This window comes from Astatotilapia calliptera, chromosome 23, assembly GCF_964374335.1.
Source record: "Astatotilapia calliptera chromosome 23, fAstCal68.1, whole genome shotgun sequence".
Lineage (NCBI taxonomy): Eukaryota > Metazoa > Chordata > Actinopteri > Cichliformes > Cichlidae > Astatotilapia > Astatotilapia calliptera.
The window spans coordinates 10,548,813-10,568,678 of NC_137443.1; the positions used below are offsets into that span (position 1 = coordinate 10,548,813).

The following is a 19,866-nucleotide window of genomic DNA, read 5'->3' on the forward strand; positions in this document are numbered from 1 at the left end:
CCTCTGAGATGAGATTCACTTTAAAACATTTCAGCTTTGCTCCGTTTACGCTGTCCTGTGAGGAGATGGGAAACACATGAGTACCAGTGGCACCTTCCTGTAAGACAGCTGTTTGTCTGGACTCGGAGCTGCCTGAGCTCTGGGGTTTTCCTTCCATCCTAGAATTTTTGGAGTGTCAAGGTACCCTTGTCCACCTGAGGCTCTGAGATTCCGCAGGTGTACCTCACCCGACCTGTCCAACCTCAGTCCAGCATGTGTCCAGATACTTCGGAGGTGTTATCAAAATTGGTCACATGCCCCTTAAACAACGTTTTCAGTGAGACGTTGACATGGTTCACAGCCACAGAGCAAAATTAAAGATGGAAGCTGGTTCTGGACACCACTTTCAGAAATGCTAACGTTACCGCCGGCTTCACACAAACAGCTGCAGTCATCGACCTGCAGTCTACCAGTGCGACGTGAAACTAGAAACGAGCAGAGCAAAACGTGAGGAAATGCTAGCAGCTGGACGGTAGCAAAACCTGCCGTCCAGCTAAAGAAAGTCGGATGTGCACACAGACACCTGTTAGGTGAAACCTTTTCAGACTTTGGGAGGCCAGTCTGACGTGGTCTCCTGGGCCGTACGATCGGCCGTCAGAGCTGCCACTCTTACCTGGTAGTCAAGGATGCTGAAGCCGAGGCCTTTGTCTCGCTCTTTCTGCAGCTCCAACACCTGAATGTCCGAAGACCACAGAGCAAGCTCTCCGTCCTCATCCTCCTCATCTCCCTCCTCTTCTTCTTCCTCATCCTGGGTGTAGTGGGTCTGCTCCTCCCTCAGCACCACCTCTACAGGTGAGACCTGCTCCTGACACAGAAACATTTAAACGGCAGTTAAAGCGCGCTCAGCGAGGACATGTTTCAGGACATTCACACGTAATAAGTGATAAATGGGCTGGTCCTTAAAGACCTCCAACTCTACCCGAGCACTCAAAGTGCTTTGTGCAACACTCTCCGTTCACCAGTTCACATTCACACACATGGATGCGCCCAAGGACACGTTAGACCTGCTCTGCCTCCTGACCCATAAACCTGAGCAGGAAAGGTCAACGAGCCCGGCACTGAGGAGGTCTGTCCTAAAGTAAACTTCATATTCTCCGAGCGATCGCTCTGCGTGATCAGCAGTTTAGGAAGCTAACGCTGCTAGCTCAGGTATTAGAGGCCGGGTGCTTGATTGTTTCATTGAACACTTCCTGTCATGGAGAAGTGTTTTAAGAAATGTTCAGGAATGAACTCAGGATGGAGCTGTCTGGGTTTAATTCATACTCTACAGAGTGACAGCAGGAAGTGAACCTGTCCATATAACAAATACACTGCACCAGGGTTCGTGATCCTTCTTGCAACCCTCCTCTTCAGGAGGTAGAGAAGGAAGGTTGGCAATTCGATCCCTGGCTGCTTTGCTCTGCATGCCAGACATCCTTGGACAAGATATCAACTCCAAGTTGCTCTCTGATGCATCCATCACTTAAGCATACAAAAAGTGTGTGTGTGCGTGGACGGTAGAATGAAGCATTTTGAGTGCTTAAGCAGAGTAGAAAAGCGCTGTAAGAACAACCAGTCCATTTATCATTTGTGTGTGTGCGTGTGTGTGGTTGCAGAGGTTACCTGTCTGCCACTGCTATCATCTCTCAGGAGCGTCTGACTGCAGAGCATCGATGACAGCTTCATCTCGATCTGACAGACAGCACACGGTTATTCTCAGAGCTCCAGCAGCATTTCAAACCAAACAATGATGCTTTTCATCTTTACGATCATAACTGCTTATAAAGTAGTTGTTACTACAAATGCCATCCCACGGCACCATAAACAGCCCTGTTCTCACCTCCTCCACACCCCGCTGTGACTGTCTGGCTGGTCCTGCTTTCGGTTGTAGTCGTAGTACTGGTTCTGGTTCAGATTCGGATTCTGGTTCCAGGTCGGCGATCGGGTGTCGGCAGCAGACCAGAGTGAACGGAGGAGGCACCTCTTTGAGGAACGACACCACTTCTCTGCGAGACTTTCCGTACAGCTGAACGTCGTTCACCTACACAAGAACAAAACATGATTACATCTCACAGTCACACAGCTGCAGTTTGTCTGATGTCCAGCAGAGGGCGACTTTGATGGTACGGTCTGTGAGACAATGAAGCTGACGATGACTTTCAGCTTGTAATCTTACCTCCAGCAGCTCGTCTTCAGGTCTCAGGACTCCGTGTCTGTCGACGGGGCCTCCGGGCGCCACCGACGAGATGTAGTGATGACCATCAAAGGAGTCCAACTCGACCCCAAGACGCAGAGTGTGGACAGGCAGCAGCTTCGATGACTTCTGCAGCTCTTCATCGTCTTCGATCACGGGATCCAAATTCACCATCTGATAAAACACACACACACTGACTGAGTCCTGGATCTCAGCAACACTGTGAAGCTTTTAATAATTTTGAATGTCTTGTCTCACCAGGACTTGATAATTCGGTCCAAGAGCCTGCTCCCACTTAGCCCTTAGTTCTGCCTCTGTTGTGTCACACACACACACACACACACACACACACACACACACACACACACACACACACACTTAAAACAACAGTTATCTCATCAGCTTCAAAAAGTGTTAAAGTGCTGCAAACAAATAGTATAGTGTTAGAGTACTGTAGCACTTGGGCAGAAGAACACTGTGATAGTTTCACTGAGATGGTCAGAGGTCAGTGGACCACTGAGAGAGAATCGCTCTGTTCGAACAGACTGTTTAGACTCCTCTATCAGCTGATGCAGAGGTCGTCCAGTGACGACCTGGGGCAAATGGATGTGGGTGGCTATTGACTCCAGACCACCTTCTGACACCGGAAGTCTTTACCACATCATAGCACAGTAGCTCTGATCATTTAAGTCATATGGATGGATGGCTGGATGAATGAGGGATGGATGGAAGAATGGGCAGAAGAAGGGATGAATGGATGGATGGCTGGATTAACAGGGGATAGATGGATTGATGTGTTGATGGGCTGATGGATGGATGGGTGTGTGGATGGATGGAAGAATGGGCAGAAGAGGGGATGAATGGATGGATGGCTGGATTAACAGGGGATAGATGGATTGATGTGTTGATGGGCTGATGGATGGATGGATGGATGAATAGGCAGATGGATGGGCTGGAGGATGGATGGAAGAATGGGCAGATGAAGGGACGAATGGACAGATTGAGAGATGGCTGGATGAATTGGAAGATAGGTGGATGGATGGGTGGACGGACAGATGAGTAAATGGGCGAATGAATGGGCAGGTGACCTGACATGAGCGTGACCCTTGCACTGACCATGTGCGAGCCGGTCATGTGTGACTGTTCATGGATACGCTGAGCCGGCTTGTCGTGCAGCTCATTGGAATTCAACGCGTAAATAAAGTGTAAAGTAAGCAGCTGAGCGTCATACAGCGGTGACAGTCGCAGCAGATTACAGAGTGCCGGCACCTAATTTCTGGGAGGACGGTGCCGCTGCTGAGCTGCACAAAAACACCTCCATGTTCCCACCAATCCGTTCGCATGTCAAAGCGCTCTGAGGCAGCTCTGGCAGCCCTACAACAACAGCCTCTGATTAAATTAGCATTGCTAACCCCGGCCTTCACACAGCAATTAATCTGCAGCGTTTGGCTGAATAAACGGGGCAATACATCGCTGCGAGGCTGTCAGACAGCTTGGACACTTTACATCTGTCGGCCGGGAGCAGCCAAGCGGCGTGCTAAGTGTTAGCGTGGCGTTTTGGCCACTTAGCAAAGCTAATGAGGAATAAAAAGAGAGGAAATAATTCAGTGTGGAGAGCCGTTAGAGGCCTGCATCACACATCTTTAGAGGCTTTCAGAGAGAAGGCTTTTAACTGCCTGATCAGCATCATTAAACACACTTACCTCTTATTTATTCATAATAAATATCAAGTATTAAAGACGTCATCTGTCTGCGATAATGAAGAAAGGAGCTGATCTGAGGTTTTCAGTTACACAGATAACAATTCCAACACAATCCTGTTTTTTACAGCGTTTCAGTGACTTTGCCTGAAGCAGAAGTAGACTCTAAACACACCTGTATGCTGTGCTTAGAGTTTAAAGAAACGTGGACTGATGCCTGCATCTGTGTACGAGAGAAGAAGAAGAACAGCAGTGGGCTTTCTTGTGACACCACAGAGGAGGAGGAACTTGTGGATGACGTATGTGGGCAGCTGACGATGAATGAACCTTTATTTATAAGAGTGTGATCCAAAGAGGAGGGTAGCGCCCAGAGAAAAATCAGAGAAATCTAGACTTCCTGTAACTCCTGAAACGAGAATCTGTTATCAGGTTTAAGATAGCAGGTGTGGTTTGGAGGGAGGAAGTGTTCCCGTCGGCTGCTACGGGCGTATATTTCTTGAGGTAGGCGCTATATAGCAGGAGATGAAGCTTTGTCCGAGTGTGCACCATCAGAACCTTTCACACGCAGGTCTCAGATTTGAGCAGATAATAAGTCCATGCTGAGGCGCCTCGGTTCAGATCGAACTGAACCACACTGCCATTCCTTTCTGGATCTTTGATCCACCCAAAGCCACGGAACATGCAAACAGACGTGAAGTGTTAATAAAATCAATCTCCACCTGGAGGAAGGTGATGATGACGTAGGTCTGTCAGGCAAAGGTCGTCTAACATTAAATCTGTTTTTCTGCACTTTCACCTCCATCATTCCTTTCTTCAGCTTTCATTATCAATTTCTTGCACTTTCATCAAGAAACCCCTAGGGTCTTCAAGCCCCCCGGTTTTTTTGGGTCTTTAGTCCTGACAGACCGGAGACATTTGTCCCTGAAGACCACATAGATCTGCTGCTTCATGATTGAATGACAAGCACAACCGTGTGTATGTGTGTGTGTCTCTCACCCCTGTTTAGCTGTGCTGAGTTTAGGTCTGTTGATTCCTGCTTCAACATCGTGGATCCAAACCCAGACAAGTGAGCTTTGACCTCCGATGACCTCCTGAGAGAAACTCGAGAAGGCTCTCTCTCCACTGACAGACACACACGCACGCACGCACGCACGCGCACACACACACACACACACACACACACACACACACACGCACGCACGCACACACACACACACACGCACGCGCACGCACACACACACGAAGTAAGAATTTGTTATTTTAGGACAAAGATGTGACTGATGTCACTGATAAACATGAGATTTTAGGAGCACTGACAGCACTGAGCTGGTACCAGCGTGGCTGAGAGAGGCCTCAATAAGGACTGTGGATCAGGTCTGGGGGTGGGTGTCTATTGACGGCACAGAAGCATCAACCAATCACAGAACTGAAGCTGAGGCCCCAGCAGTGAGTCAGTCCCCATAGATCCCCATTTTTAAACATCACAGCACAAATAAACATGTTTACAGTGTGATAAAAAAAACTGTTTGATCATTGTGGATAATTTAAGGTTTAAGGTCGTGGCCTCTCTGATAGGTGGATGGAGTAAATGAATAAATCCATCCATCCATTTGCTTCCACTTATCCTTTTCAGGGTTGCGGGGGGTGCTGGAGCCTATCCCAACTGTCATAGGGCAAGGGGCGGGGTACACCCTGGACAGATCACCAGTCTGTCAAAGGGCTAACACATAGAGACAGACAACCATTCGCACTCACATTCACACCTATGGGCAATTTGGATTAATCAATTAACCTATCTCCACAAGCTGCATGTCTTTGGACGGTGGGAGGAAGCCGGAGTACCCGGAGGGAACCCATGCAAACATGGGGAGAACATGCAAACTCCACACAGAAAGACGCCAGCCGGATGGTGGAATTGAATTCAGGACCTTTTTGCTGTGCAGCAACAGTGCTAACCACCGTGCTGCCCCTAAATGAATAAATGTGCCGTTTAATAGAATTTTGTATTTATCTGAAAGTCTTTCAGAGTTTTGTTGTCTGTAATTTATTCATCGAATCTCTGTGGGATGCTGACAGTGGTCCTGTAAGTCCATCTATCTAAACACAGAGCAGATCACCCAGGAGCCCTCAGCTCACTCTGACCTTTGACCTCCTGACTGATGAGTATTTATTTAAGCTCACTTTCCCGTCAGACTCTCTTCATAACTCAGAGCAGATAAGAGAGCCATAGAAACAACCAGATTATAACAAGTTAAAACCTGAGCCGATTTCCTCCTCTGTGCTTCCTCGGTAATGAAATGAAAAGACGTCTGGAGGAGATAAGAGCCTCGCACTCCTCCTCTTTTTTAAAAAATCACCTGCTTCTCTCCGACCTGGAGGCTGACCAGTGCGGGCCGCTGGCCGACCGCAAGACAAAAAAATGACCCAGAAGCGGGCAAATTAATCTCTGTGGACGGCGTGAAGGACAAATCGCAGCCTCCTGCAGCAGAGTTTGGGGAAATTACACCGAGTTGTAAACAAATTTGTCATCTTAATCTGGGTGAGAGGATAGAGGCATAGGAGGGAGGAAGAAAAGCTGCGATAAGTTTAGCACAGAGTTAACTTCTCCCGCTGGAGCACATTACTGTTTCAGCACCATGCAGTCAGAGCTGTGTCCAGCCCCGCACACATCCCGGTGACGTCAAAAGTCAGTTTATCGTTCTCACAGAAGCGTACTCGGGCTTCAATTTCCGCCTCCTCGTTGTGTGCCGAGTCAGCGTGATCTGCAGGCCGGTGTCTAACGGGACGCTGTCGCCGGCTCTGTGCACAGTCAAGGTGCTCATTTAAGGACTCTGTGGGTCCCCTGACCTACACCCTCCCACAGAATCAGACAACCACTGTGACGCACACAGACTTAACCAGAGTGCGGTCAAAGTACTGACGCCATCATTTAATCGCACAGGACAGTACTCAGGAAACACAGACTGGCAGACAAAACTGGATTAAAACATTTATCTACCTTTATCCAACGATCTCTCCAGAGCTCTGACTTTCTTCCTGACCAGAGTCAGAATGACAGTCTGACCCGTCTGCTTCATCACCTCCTGAACCTCCTGGTTGGTCAGACCGTGCAGACTGACGCCGTCCAGCTGTGACAGACAGACAGAGGAGGAGAAAGAACAAGATAACATGAGTGCAACCGACCAAACCGAAGCCGATCCAGACCACATTCAAGAATCAGCTGAAATGATGGGGAACCAGGGAAGTGGCTCAAACAATGAAAGATTTTTGATTTTTATTAGCCTGAATGTGCCTCAGTTTTTCTGCAGAAGCCTCCAGAACCACTTTCCTCAGAGGAGCTGTGCAACTTCAACAATTACAACCTTTTATAGCATCACATAACTAATCAATAACCAGCCACCATATGCGGCATGGCAGGAAACTTATCCGGCAAACATTTACTCAAGGTCATGTTTTACTTTGGCTCACGCTTCATCCGTGCAAGAATCCATCCATGCACACCTGCCCCCTGAAGCCCAAACAAGAAGGAGCTCATTCCTGCTGCTCGTATCCTCAGCTTCATTCTTTCCGTGTGGATGCGGCGCTCACAGCCGTGGATGAGTGCACGAATGTAGACCACCCAGTAAATCAACAGCTTCACCTATACGCCCAGCATTCATCTCCACAACATCACCATCACTGCTGACACCACCAGTCTGTCATTCTCCTCCCCCACCTCCCCTCATTCTTCAACAAGACCCAGTGACCCTTCAGTTTTCTATGTACTTACCAAAAACATTCATGTCTGACGAGAACAGACGCTCGTTGAGTGCTAAATCTAAGCACTCGTCTTTTTCAAACTCTTCTTAGAACTAAGCGTGCAATCTAAATACTTAAACTCCCCGACCCACAGCAAGTTGGGAGTCACAAACAGAGACCCCAAGCTGAGACCGCCAAACCCGATACCTCCCACAAACTCTGTCTTTAAAGATCAAGAACAGAAATGGTTCAAAAATCCAACACGTGCCCAACATGAATAACTGACTGCTGGCAAAGCAAACCAAGCGCTCACTGTGGTCAGAAACCCATCCTCCTGAAGCACCCCCACAGCACAGCAGAACACAAACCGGGTTCACTTATAATAAAACAGTAGCTTTCTTACAGCGATCAGTCGGTCTTGGACTTGGATGTTCCCACTCTGATCCGCTGCGCTGCCGGGAACCACGTGTTTGACAAACACACCGACTGCATCTGAATGGAGTGAGAGACAAACAGAGAGAGAGAGAGTTAGTGCTATTACCTCACAGCAGGAAAGTCCTGGATTCAAATCCACCACAAATATTCACACACAAACAACTGAAAGAAGATTTCATAGTAAAAGTTTTGAAAGTTTCAGTTGGTCTAGACTTGGACTGAAGGCTGACGGTCAGAGAGCCTCATGTGACAGAGCTCCGTGTGATGTGTGACGTCCTTCTGGGACAGCACAGTGATTTCTCTCTCACCTTGGCTGGTCAGAGGGTTGTAGCCGACGATGGAGATGCCGAGGCTCTGTCCTTCCATCTTGGAGAGAGTAACCTCATGGATCTCGTATCCTTCCAGATTGGGCTGAAACCAAACACACACACACACACACACACGCACGCACGCACACATACAGTGAGCTTACATGTTTTGGCTCAGAGTCACCATGTGCTTGTAAGTTCGTATGAACTCACCGCCTTGCTGAAACGGCGCTGGGGCGGGTTCTGGGGAGGCAGCTTGGGGGTTTGGGGTGGTAAAGAGGAAACGGGGGCAGAGACAGGAGGTGGTGGGGGAGGAGGTGCTGCTGCTTGTTGACCTTGAGGGTCTCTGGCGATGAGCATGTTCACGCGGCTCCCGCACCCCTGCAGCACCTGGACTACCTGGTCGCTGGTGAGGCCGCTGGTAGGTGTTGCCCCGATTCGAAGGATGTGGTCACCTGTGCGGAGGCGCCCATCCTGATTGGTGGAAAGCACACAGATGAGATCAACACACCCCAGTATTCGGTCTACTCTGGGGTAAAACTGGCCGTAAACATAAGCTTCAGCGCTCTGACATTTCTCGCCGTTGGGATTTAACGCTCATGAGAGCACGCAGTGTGATTACACACAGACCCCCAGAACATGAGGCTGAAGACCAGCTCTGAGCTTTAACAATCCCAGTGATTCTCTTCACACAGACGTATTTCTTATATTTTAAAGTCTAAACTCACCCTGTCGGCCACACCGTTTCGTATCAGCGTCCTGACCACCACTCCGGACGTCTTCCCGCCCACGATGCCGAAACCAAGACCAGATCCATCATTGACCAGCTCGATCTCCTCCACGTGGTCCCACTGATCCTGCAGCACAGACACGGGGTTACTGAGCGGAGCACAGAAAGTTCAGCAAGATCCTCAGAACCAGAACCAGTCAGCAGACAAAGCTAAAGCATCAATATACACGAGTCCTGCTTTAAACTTTATTTAACTAGAAGCTCCAGTGTATCAAAGCTTCTTTTACAAACAAATCAAAAAGACCAGATCAAATTAATAATCAGTGAAAAAAGAGAATGTTTTTACTGTGTTTACTTTCTACTCAAACTACATTTATAAATAAAGATCATTATTTTAGACTGTGCACATTTTTCTTCCGCCCTCTTTGAACTGCAGGTTTTACTTTGCCATCACAAGACTTTTCCACTGGTTCCAGATCTAGAAGAGGTTCCTGGTTCATGATCTAGAAGTGGTTCCCCGCCCTGCCAGAATAAACACTGGTGTTGACATGCACAGCAACATTTTGTCAGTGACAGACTGACTCTGTGGCAATGTGGGTGGATCCCGTCGGGCACAGAGGACCCACATCACACGCTGATGTTAACATTTATGTGTTCTGCCTAAAGAGAGGAGAGCCATATTTCTGTTCAAGTTTAATGTTACAGTAAAAAGAAAACCATGTTCTCATTGGAGCTTGTTGATCAAAGTTATACCATGAGTGCTGTGCTCCTCCAGCTCGTCCACACCAAACGTCTACGGTTCATCTTTTGCTCGTCGTCCATCAGCTGGTAGTTTTTCAGGAATTTCAGTGACAGCTGAAAATAAAACTGCAGCCCTGAGTTAACAGATGTCATTCTTCTGAAGCTGCAGTGCGGGCAGAGCGATTTGACCCGATCAGCCCTCTCAAAGCTGCAGCTGCATCTTTTAAAAAGCAGCTCCGTGAGTTTATCTTCATGTCTTCAGTCTGCAGCCAAGCCGCCGCCTGGTTATCTGTCCCAAGGTGAAAGGTCATTAGAGTGAAGCAGGTAATTACCAGCTGAGAGCACTTCCTCCTGCCTGATAGCAGCTACTGATCAATGAGAGGCTGCAGAGGCTGCTGCTAACACGCACGGGCAGCATTTATGAAGTGGCTGCACTCTTATTACAGTTTCCATCTGATAGACGAGGCCTTCCTCAGTATAATGAAACCGACCTCCTCCTCCTCAGCTGGTCCCAGGACGCTGGAGATAAAGCTCGATGTGTTGGACGCTCTGTGTTCAGGAGACGATGTGGTTTTAATGAAGCTCTCTTATGTTCCTCACAGCATTCCTCCACCCTTAGACCTTTTTCTGCACCTTTTAGTTATAATGAGACATCCTGATGCTTTGAGGTACCTCAGTGTTTCAACCCCATCTGATGAGACGTGACAGCCGGCATCAGACTGAGCTTCTCAGGTTCCCACTGACTGTCAAACATCTCCAACCTTTCTGGACCCCTGATGCCGCCTCCTCCTGGGCACTGAGCAGGGTGTGGTAGAGTTAGTTTAATCCTGATGCAGAGGACCTGCTGCACACTCTGAGAGGAGCAGAAACACCTTCACTTTTACCTGAGAGCCTGACGGTTTCAGGGCCTCTGTGCTCACAGCAAACACTGATCTGATTTAAGCGTCTCTCTCATCTCTGCTGCACTCTGGCTGAAGTTAAGTGATAAATAAAAACTATTAAAAGCCTCCTCCTCACTCTGCTCTCACACGGTTACTGAGCTGAGTACAGGAGGACGTTAAAACGTGTGCGAACTCTGACATTTAAATAAGCCGAGAAGATTTCAGGAAGAAAAACGAGGTGTCGGACCGAGTGGGGCCGGACTGTTAATGCGAGGCGCGGAGCACAGGTTAGCCCGAGCTGTAATCACTCTGCTCCGCTCTATTGTCGGGTCATTATCACGCAGAATTACACTGTCCCCCTTGTTTGGTACCCTCCTCCTCACGCTTTGCTGGATCCGAGCCATGCTGAGGGCCTCGGATGCCCGCTTTTGTTTTATTCATGTGCTGCTTCTATTGAGGTCACGTTTAATGGAGCTGTGGGCATAAAAACACAGCGCTGCACTGCGCTTTAAGGCCGTTCTCCTGGCCCGGCTAACCATCAGTTAGTGAGCTCTGCTGGGCAGCTTCAGGTGTCTCTGACCTGCCATCACAGGCGACGTGCTGCACTGGCGTCAAAACTCATTTCTGCTGGAATCCGTCCGCCACCGCCAAGAAATTCTGCACTATAAAGCCTGCCATAAAGAACGCCATAAATCAGCCAGTCACGCAGCTTTTACTGCTTCTGTCTATTTAGTGAGTATTATCCCACCATCGATTAGGACGCCGTGACGGCGAACGCACTCAGGAGTTCAGTGGTAATTTATGGCTGTGCTAAAACTGTTGAAAAGCAGAAAGCACAGGGATAAAAAAAAAAAAACAGATTGTGCAGTTAAAGAAACCTGGAAGGGCCTTTAAGACTGGCCGAGCCTAACTTCAGCAGAAGTTACCCACAGGAAGTTGCTAAACTTCTCTGGGAACTCTCTGGGCTTCACCATCAAAAGAGAGAAAAACTGATCTGTGGAGCAGTGAGGCGTTGGCTGCCGGCAAAATACAACAATCACCATGACCCTCCGTCACATCCACACACCGGGTTTTGCTGGCAGGTGAGACTCACACCTTAAGACCAGACCTGGGTGATCTCGTGGAAAAAAACACAACTGCTCTCCGGTGCTAGTTATCCTGGTTTGTTCCCGAATGAATGAATCTGAGCCAGCTCTCACTTCATGTTTCTAATGCACAGCTGCTCCTCCGGCAACACAATAATCCCTGAACACACTCACTGATCATTATCGAAGCCACTCCTCTGTCCTGTGTCTAGCACGGATGGACAGATGAGGAGTTCTGATTCTGGACAAACGGATGACTCTCTCCATTCCTGCAGCTGAACCTATTCCAGGGAACTTTATGAGCTCTTCTGGCTCCAGGAGCAGATCAGTGCGTAGCTTTGAGCCTGAGCTAACGTTCAGTCTGCTGTACTGGAGCAGATCATACAGAGAAATCCTGACAGGCGAGGACACTGCAGCCAGAGGTGCTCTAGTGCAGCGGTCCCCAACCTTTTTTGCACCACAGACCAGTTTATGCCCGACAATATTTTCATGGACCGGCCTTTAAGGTGTCGCGGATAAATACAACAAAATAAAACTAGTACCGGTACCGAAAAAAGAAGATTTATTCATAACACACGTGAAAAGACCCAGGAAAACCGAGTTAACGATAAAAACTATAACAAAATAACGCTGAAAACTAGGGCTGAACGATATATCGCATTTGCGATAATATCGCGACATGATCAAGTGCAATTTTCTAACCGCAAAGGCTGCGATTATACTCTGGACATGTCCAAATTCATGGGCTGCATCCTCCTGAGGCCGCATTTGTAGACCGATTACGTCACAGCGACGTGCCGAAGGCTGTCCAAATTACTACCATATCCCAGAATTCATAGCGCGGCCCAGCCAAACTCCCGTTTCCAGCAATGGCGGCCGCTACTAAGTTTTAAAATTACTCATACTAATCTTTCTGGGTCACAAAATAAACGTTTAACATATTTTCAGGCGAGAAAGTAGTTGTGTAAACATCAAATATCTGCTCGGTTTATCAAGATATCCCATATTTGCAAAAGTGCTTCGACGTTTTCAGAGGCGTCTGCTACCCACCAGCTCGACAGCTAGCCGGGAGCTCGAGGATTACTGATGCGGCCGAGAACGGCACAACTCCCGGCACATCATTTTCAGATCACCGCGGAGTTTCACTGCTCGGGTTAAACGTAATATATAAGTCACTTAGACAACCTAAAAATGTTATTGTTGGGCTTTTTTCAGTGTTTTGTTTGTTCGTGAGTAAATCGGTTTGGCTGAGATTAAAGTTATTAGATTAGATAAAATAAAACTTTATTAATCCCCCGGGTGGGTTCCTCCTTGGTTTTCACACAGCTGACTAAACGTCAAACAGAAAACTTATTAAACAGAAGTATGAGACAGTCGAGAATTTACGCCAGTGTCTGGTTATATTTTAGATAGCAAGAAGCAGACGGCCGAGTTTATTAAACTCCACCGAGACAGCGGTGACGCTAATCAGAACTAGACCGTCCAATTTCACGCCTTTAAATTTTAAAGGCGTGTTTGTGTGTGTGTTTATACAATTGCTATTATGTTTGCACTTTATGTGTAATGTTACTGACTGCAGAGATCAGTAAGATGTGTGTATTTTTTATTTATTAGTTTTATTTATTTAATATTATTTTTTAATTGAATGACTGTCTAGTAGTTCACAGATGTCGAAAAACTGAGTGTGGTAAAGCCACTGATTTTTTTTATGTATATTTCTGCAATCTGCACATTGTACTGACTTTCATTTTAATGTTTACACCAGGGTTCCTTGTCAGCACTTTATGCTCAGATGTTTGTAAGCTAAAAATAAACTATTGTGTATGTTCAAATATACTGTTGTGATTGAAGAAGTTAAATAAAAATGTCAGTCATCAATTCATGCATCACCTCATGTCATCATAACAGAGGTCTGTCTTCCAGGAAAGAACAGTTTAAAATTAATGTAATATAGTATTGGCCATACTATATGATGTATTGCTTGTCTTTGTTTAATAATACAGAAGACAAAGACCTTAAAAAATAATCGCATATCGCATCGCAATCGCAATATTGGGGCAAAAAAAATCGCAATTAGATTATTTTCCATAATCGTTCAGCCCTACTGAAAACTGATAAAAACCCTGAAAGCCACACATTTCACACCTGAGCCTCAACTCTCGCGGCCCGGTACCAAACGACTCACGGACCGGTACCGGTCCGAGGCCCGGGGGTTGGGGACCGCTGCTCTAGTGGACCCTAACTTCTTACAGATGGCAGACTGAGAACAACCTGAAAGGGTCATGTGATGACCCCAGATCACCCAGGTACCTGCAGGTACTGATCTGAGGCCAATTAGCTGAACATCCTAGAAAATGAATATAAAGTCTGAACAGCAACGCCTCCGCTATAGGAAGCCAGCAGTTTGAACCCTAACCCCTGCCCCCCAGTCTTCAGGAGAAGATGCAGTAAGTCGAGGGCACCTGAAGCTCCAGGTAAACGTGTGAGCTGCTCCATCACGTGACTGTGACGAAGACCTTTAAAAGACAATAAATAACAAATGAGATGTTTCTGACACTCAGACACAAAGTGCGAGGAGCCGCGAGCTTCACCCATGAAATAAATCCATCTGCAAGTGCAACGTCACCTACAGTTTGATCTCTGACCTTTTATCATGGTCCAGAGAGTAAAAAGGCAGGCATTCATAGCTGCGTCATCATCTCATTTTTCTCTGGCCCCTCCCTCCCACCTCACTGCCAATCTTCACCTCCCGCCATGTCGACATTCATCGATCGCGCCTCCACTCAGACTTAAACACATATTGTCAGGAGCGAAGCTGCAGGTAGAGCACTAACTCGATTTCCTTTCAGCTTTAAGGTCAAAAAATCAACCGAGTCAAAGTCAGCTTGCCACAGACAGGAAGTGTCACTCCGATCCACAGGCGTGGTCCCAAAGTGACCTCCAGTTATGAGTGACAGCTCGCTGTTTGTGCACACCTGTTTGTGTGTGTCTCTTTGTGTCTGTGTATGCGTGTTTCATATGGAGCGATAAAAATCAAAAACGCTGACGTCTGGTTTTGTGTCGCCCTGATGTTGGAACATCCTCTGAGTTCGGGTTTTTTAAAGCTGCTGACATCGTTTTGGAGTAAACTGTTGATTTCACGACTTGTTTTGGAGTTTGCTTCAAACAGCTGACAGTAAAGTTTTACTGTGTGCGCAGTTCCATCTGTGCTTGTTTTACTGGATCTTATTTAAAGCGCACACCTGGATCAGAAATGCCGTCCCTTCCAGGTTTGTGGTCTCAGCATTCTGTCTGTATTGCTGCTCTGGATCGTTTAGCCAGAGAGCTTCATGGAGCAGCTTTCAGACGTCAGGATGCGAGAAACGGCGAGTCTGCAGACTCGCACATGAACAGGAGGTGTTTATATTCCTGCAGACCACGAGGTCGCGCAGTTTGCTGGTGACTTTTCCAGCTTCCATACAACAGCTCAGCCTCTGTTCTGGAGTTACACAAACAACAGGAACTCCTCTTTACACTGATGACAACATCAGGCTCCATTTAAACTCTGCACACACCTGATATGATAAAAAATACATCCAAGCTTTGAAAGCCGCAGGTGGTATAATTATAATCCATATATCAATACATTTTTTGTCTCCTTTAGCTCAATGTGAGAGTCTTTCCTGTAATCATTCACTCTCGTGTTATTTTCTCCTGTTAATTATTAAAAGCTTCCAAACAAGTCTGACCCTGGACGAGTGCAGAAGCGAGACATGTGAGTTTTCCATCCTGAGCGTAGTTTGTGTTTAAATGAGAAACTCCTTTGATGTGTGAGCCCATCCTGCTCCCTGTGAGGGAACGAAAATGCAGACGCCAATCCGTCCAATTGGTGCATCCCTATTTTCTGAAGCATTTAAACATCATGGGAAAATCCTTGAGTTGTCGTCAGGAGTCAGCTATAGTTTACGATAATTCGACTGAAGTCATTTCTACAGAGCATTAGATCTGCGTGTCCACAAATAAATCAGAGTACGGGAAACAACAATGTCTGCATTTGTGATTCAGTCTGTGCTGCTCACAATCAGCCAAAACATGAAAACCACCTCTGTAACATCGTCAGAGCCCCAGACACAGAACGTCAGAAGTCCAGTCTCTTTTAAACCTTTGAATAAATGCCACAGTTTCCTTACCGGGTTGATTGGTGTTGTGGGCGGCAACGATGCGTCAGGTGGGCGGCCTCTGGCCACCACCAGCTCCACCGTCTCTCCAGGCTGCTGCAGGAGGGAGAGCGCGTGCTGTTGGCTGATGCCCGGCTCCAGAGGACTGCCGTTTATCACTAGGATCTGGTCCCGCTCCTGCAGACGCCCATCCCTGCAGACACAGCACCACATCCGTTGGAGCGGTGCATACTTACTTTAAAGGCAAACTTCACTGCCTTTGCCTTTAAAGTCTGCACCCAATCACTTCTAACTACCAAAACATGTCAGCCACACATGATGGTCGCATGACATCATCTGAGCAATGCTGGCAGGCTCATGTTGGACAGCCAGACGCTGTGTCAGGTAACACCAGCTGATTCAGCCACACATCACACACATGTAAATTTAATGTTTCAAACATTTTTTCTATTAATTTTCGTCATGTTTGTCGTACACAGGCCGACTCCGATCACACAAAACCAGATGAAAGCTCCCCTTGCTGTATGATGGGAATAACAGGAAGTGGAATGGCACATAGCAGTTCTGCTCCAATATTTTCAAAATAAAAGTTTAACATGACGCTTTATTGCTGCATTAATGGGTGTAGCGTGGTGTGGTGACCTGCTGCTCACTGATAGGAACAAACTAAACACGCGTCACTGAACCTGTGAGCGATTCCTCCGGGCTGGACGTGTTTGATGAAGACGCCGCGGCTACTGCTTCCTGTTGGATTCAGACCGACCACACTGAAGCCCAGACCACCAGTCAGAGGACGAGTCAATCTGACCACGTCAGTGAGACGTCCCTGCACGCAAGTGTGTGCGTGCACACACACACACACACACACACACACACACACACACACACCCAGAGACACAGACACACAATCAGTTGAGCGGTTTGATATCATGTTGAGTTCATTTGTGAGATTATGTGTGAGCGTCTTGGCTCCACCCACCTTGGCAGCATCAAGAATCCACTTCTGGAGGTCAGGTGTGGGCGGAGTCTGACGTTTGGGCGGAAACGAGCCATTGGTGAGGATGGAGGAGGTCGCGGATAGCGTGGGTGAGGCCGGGCCACCGACTGGATCGACGCTCATGATCAGTTGACCTTTTTTGGAGAAACTGAAATCGCTGCTGGTGTTTGGAGGCATGGCGCTTAGCTACAGGGAGAGGAGAGGTTAATCAATACATCAGATCTTCCAATCATAGCTGAGTGCTGATAGAGAAGTGAGAGACTTTTCTGTCCTGTCAAAGACGTCGCACGTCCTGCGAGTCCACAGAGACTGAAGGCAGAGGTTACTGCACAGTGATCATTCTAGATTATATCACCTGATTATTTTCACTATCAGAGTAAAAATTGAATCTCTAACAGGGCCGCCACATTTCCAAAGCTCAAACCACAGAAAATAAAATCAAATTTCATCAGAGCTACAAGACAGGTCGCCATCGTCACATCTGAGGCGAGAACATCCTCACATATTTGTAGAGTCAGACTTGCTGAAATGTACATATATGAGGTTTGGTACACGCGTGTAGCATCCCAAGAAATACACAAACATTCTTTTGAAGCCCCAACCTAAACCTGTCACCCTAAACCCTTCAAGAGGTGCAGAATTTAAGACGCAACTTTGGTGCATTTTTTCCCATTTTTAGATCCATACGATGACATAAGCGCGTTTGATCCAAAGACCTGACGGATGCTAAACTGCAAAGATGGTGAAGAAGTTGTTAAAACTCAAACGTTTCTAGTGGATCTGCTCCAGATGTCACAGGTTTGAGTCCAGACCTGGAGACATCCCAGAGCGGGCGCCCTGATTGTCACTGCTAACGGCTTTACTTGTCTTCACTGTACGTGAGGACTGGATGCTGTCACAAATAACTAACTACTGGTTTTTGTTTCGATCAGTAGTCTGAGAAGCCAGTCAGTTCTACTGACAATAAAAACCAGGTTTTTTCTTTTGGCCTCTGATAAATACTTTTTTTTTAAGCAGAGATTAGAAATAAATAAATAAAAACTTGTATTCATCAAACTTAAACAGGCTTCTGTTAATGCAGTGAGCCTGCACAAGTGCAGGAAAACCCTGAACAGCTTCAATCTGTGGCCCAATTAATACATCCGTTCTCCAAACGAGCCAATCAGCTAATGTCAGACTGACGCATGTCAAGTCTGAACTAAACACCTGCTGCTTTCCTGTTTGTCTCAGGTGTGAACAGAAGTGACATCAGGGATCGTGCTGGACACAGATGTCCAGTGTTTAGACTCAAACACATGAATGTGAACCAGGCTCCGCTGACTGACTGTGTGCGCGGGCATAAAGAAACCGTCCACATACTTTTGAACTTTGGCCACAAACTTCACTGTGATGAAGAGGCAGACTGGGAGAGAGATGGGAGGCGCCCTTATGTGCAAGGACGCAGAAAAAAAAAGAAAAAAAGAAAAAGACGCGGCGAGGCCGGGGGTAAGTGGGGAGGAGAGAGGAAAAAACTAAAATCAATAGATTCCTCTGCAGGCGCTCTCTCTGAACAGGTAATGTATTAATGACCTTTACACTCACATTGTGGAAACTTATCAGTCTGCGGCTTATTTAGACCGGGCTGACAGAGCAGGATCCCGAGCCATTTCATCAATACCACCTCGACAAGGCCGTTACTCAAACCGAGACACCAGATATTAAAGCCTGATAGATCTGCAGCACGCTGGGGAGGGAGGGCCAGAAATAAAGGGAGAAGTCCCCGCTTCATATACCCTCCGCCGGCTTCCATCAGTGCATTCATAGACTCGCTCTGACCTTCGCAGCACTTAGAATATGAAGCCCGCCGCGGGTTATTGCCATTATCTTAATTTGGCCTGCAGATTGTTTATTGTAAAGCTCACGTCAGCGCAGGCGCGAGCTGAATACAGATGGCGATGCAGAGAGGATTCGACGGCCCGGGTCACAGCGGTGGGCGGGAGGCAGCACAGGACTGATACCCATAGGCTGTCAACACCTGGGCGGGGCTACACTTGTCAGATCTGATGGGAAACACTCACACAGATAGATGGAGAACATGTGATGAGAAACACCCACTGAAGTAAACCTAACTGAAAGCTTTTTGTTCCATTTCTGACGTTTTACTTGAACTCAGGTTCTTTTCTGGTTTAATCAGGACCGTTCATGTGTTTCTGGACATCTTCTGCTCATCTCCAGCTCTATAGCAGCTCTCAGGACCGATTTATCTCGCAGTGCATCATCTGCCTGACATACCTGACTGAAAAATTCGGGGAGTCTGCTCACTCATTAAGAGGTGACTTTTCAATCACAGTATAGCCCCGCCCTTGTCTACTTCCTGCTCCTGCTGTGACTCTGAGAGCACAAAAATCTCCAAAATGACCTCATGTTTGATTCAGTCAGCCCTGAAATTCATCATGGACTCATTCTTATATACGTAGTGCTTTTTTTGTACAACCCGAGAAGTCGCCCCCTGCTGGACATGAGAATGTGCATGTGGCGGCGGTGTGGTCCCTGGCTCAGCTGCAGGGGAGGCGCAGCGAGCTCAAGTGGGTGGTGCCTGGGGAGGCCACAGGTGGTGGCGACTGGACTAATCACAGTCTCTTCTTTTTATAGTGAGAGGCCAGTGCATGCGTGCCGAGACCAACTCTGAGCAGAGACTGTGTAGCTGTACATGTGAAACTTGGCAATAAAAGCTGAACTGTGAGCACAAACATTGTGTGTATTTTGGGTCTGTCTTACAGTCTGCTTTTCAGACTGAAACCAGTCAAAACATACATTTAAAAAATAGGCTATGATTTAAAAAATAAAATGGCGATCACAGTAGATGATAGTTAGTCATAAAAAAAAACTGTACAAATGAAAAA

At 47.3% G+C, this 19,866-nt stretch overlaps 1 protein-coding gene across 12 annotated transcripts in view; it reads right to left on the reverse strand.

Annotated features, from left to right (window-relative positions):
- patj (PATJ crumbs cell polarity complex component) overlaps positions 1-19,866 on the reverse strand; it is a 94,172-nt gene that overhangs the window by 70,486 nt on the left and 3,820 nt on the right. For 10 of the 12 annotated variants that reach the window (XM_080297144.1, XM_080297142.1, XM_080297148.1 and 7 more), the window contains exons 4-17: positions 16,967-17,170; positions 16,674-16,813; positions 16,000-16,180; positions 9,122-9,250; positions 8,607-8,867; positions 8,394-8,496; positions 8,054-8,142; positions 6,911-7,040; positions 4,909-5,034; positions 2,471-2,526; positions 2,195-2,386; positions 1,859-2,059; positions 1,642-1,710; positions 653-844 (exon numbers count right to left, since the gene is read on the reverse strand). In XM_080297144.1, the coding sequence (XP_080153270.1) occupies positions 653-844; positions 1,642-1,710; positions 1,859-2,059; positions 2,195-2,386; positions 2,471-2,526; positions 4,909-5,034; positions 6,911-7,040; positions 8,054-8,142; positions 8,394-8,496; positions 8,607-8,867; positions 9,122-9,250; positions 16,000-16,180; positions 16,674-16,813; positions 16,967-17,170 (2,073 nt within the window). The remainder of the gene's footprint in view (positions 1-652; positions 845-1,641; positions 1,711-1,858; positions 2,060-2,194; positions 2,387-2,470; positions 2,527-4,908; positions 5,035-6,910; positions 7,041-8,053; positions 8,143-8,393; positions 8,497-8,606; positions 8,868-9,121; positions 9,251-15,999; positions 16,181-16,673; positions 16,814-16,966; positions 17,171-19,866) is intronic. The other 2 variants (XM_080297143.1, XM_080297153.1) reach the window with 2 other exon arrangements.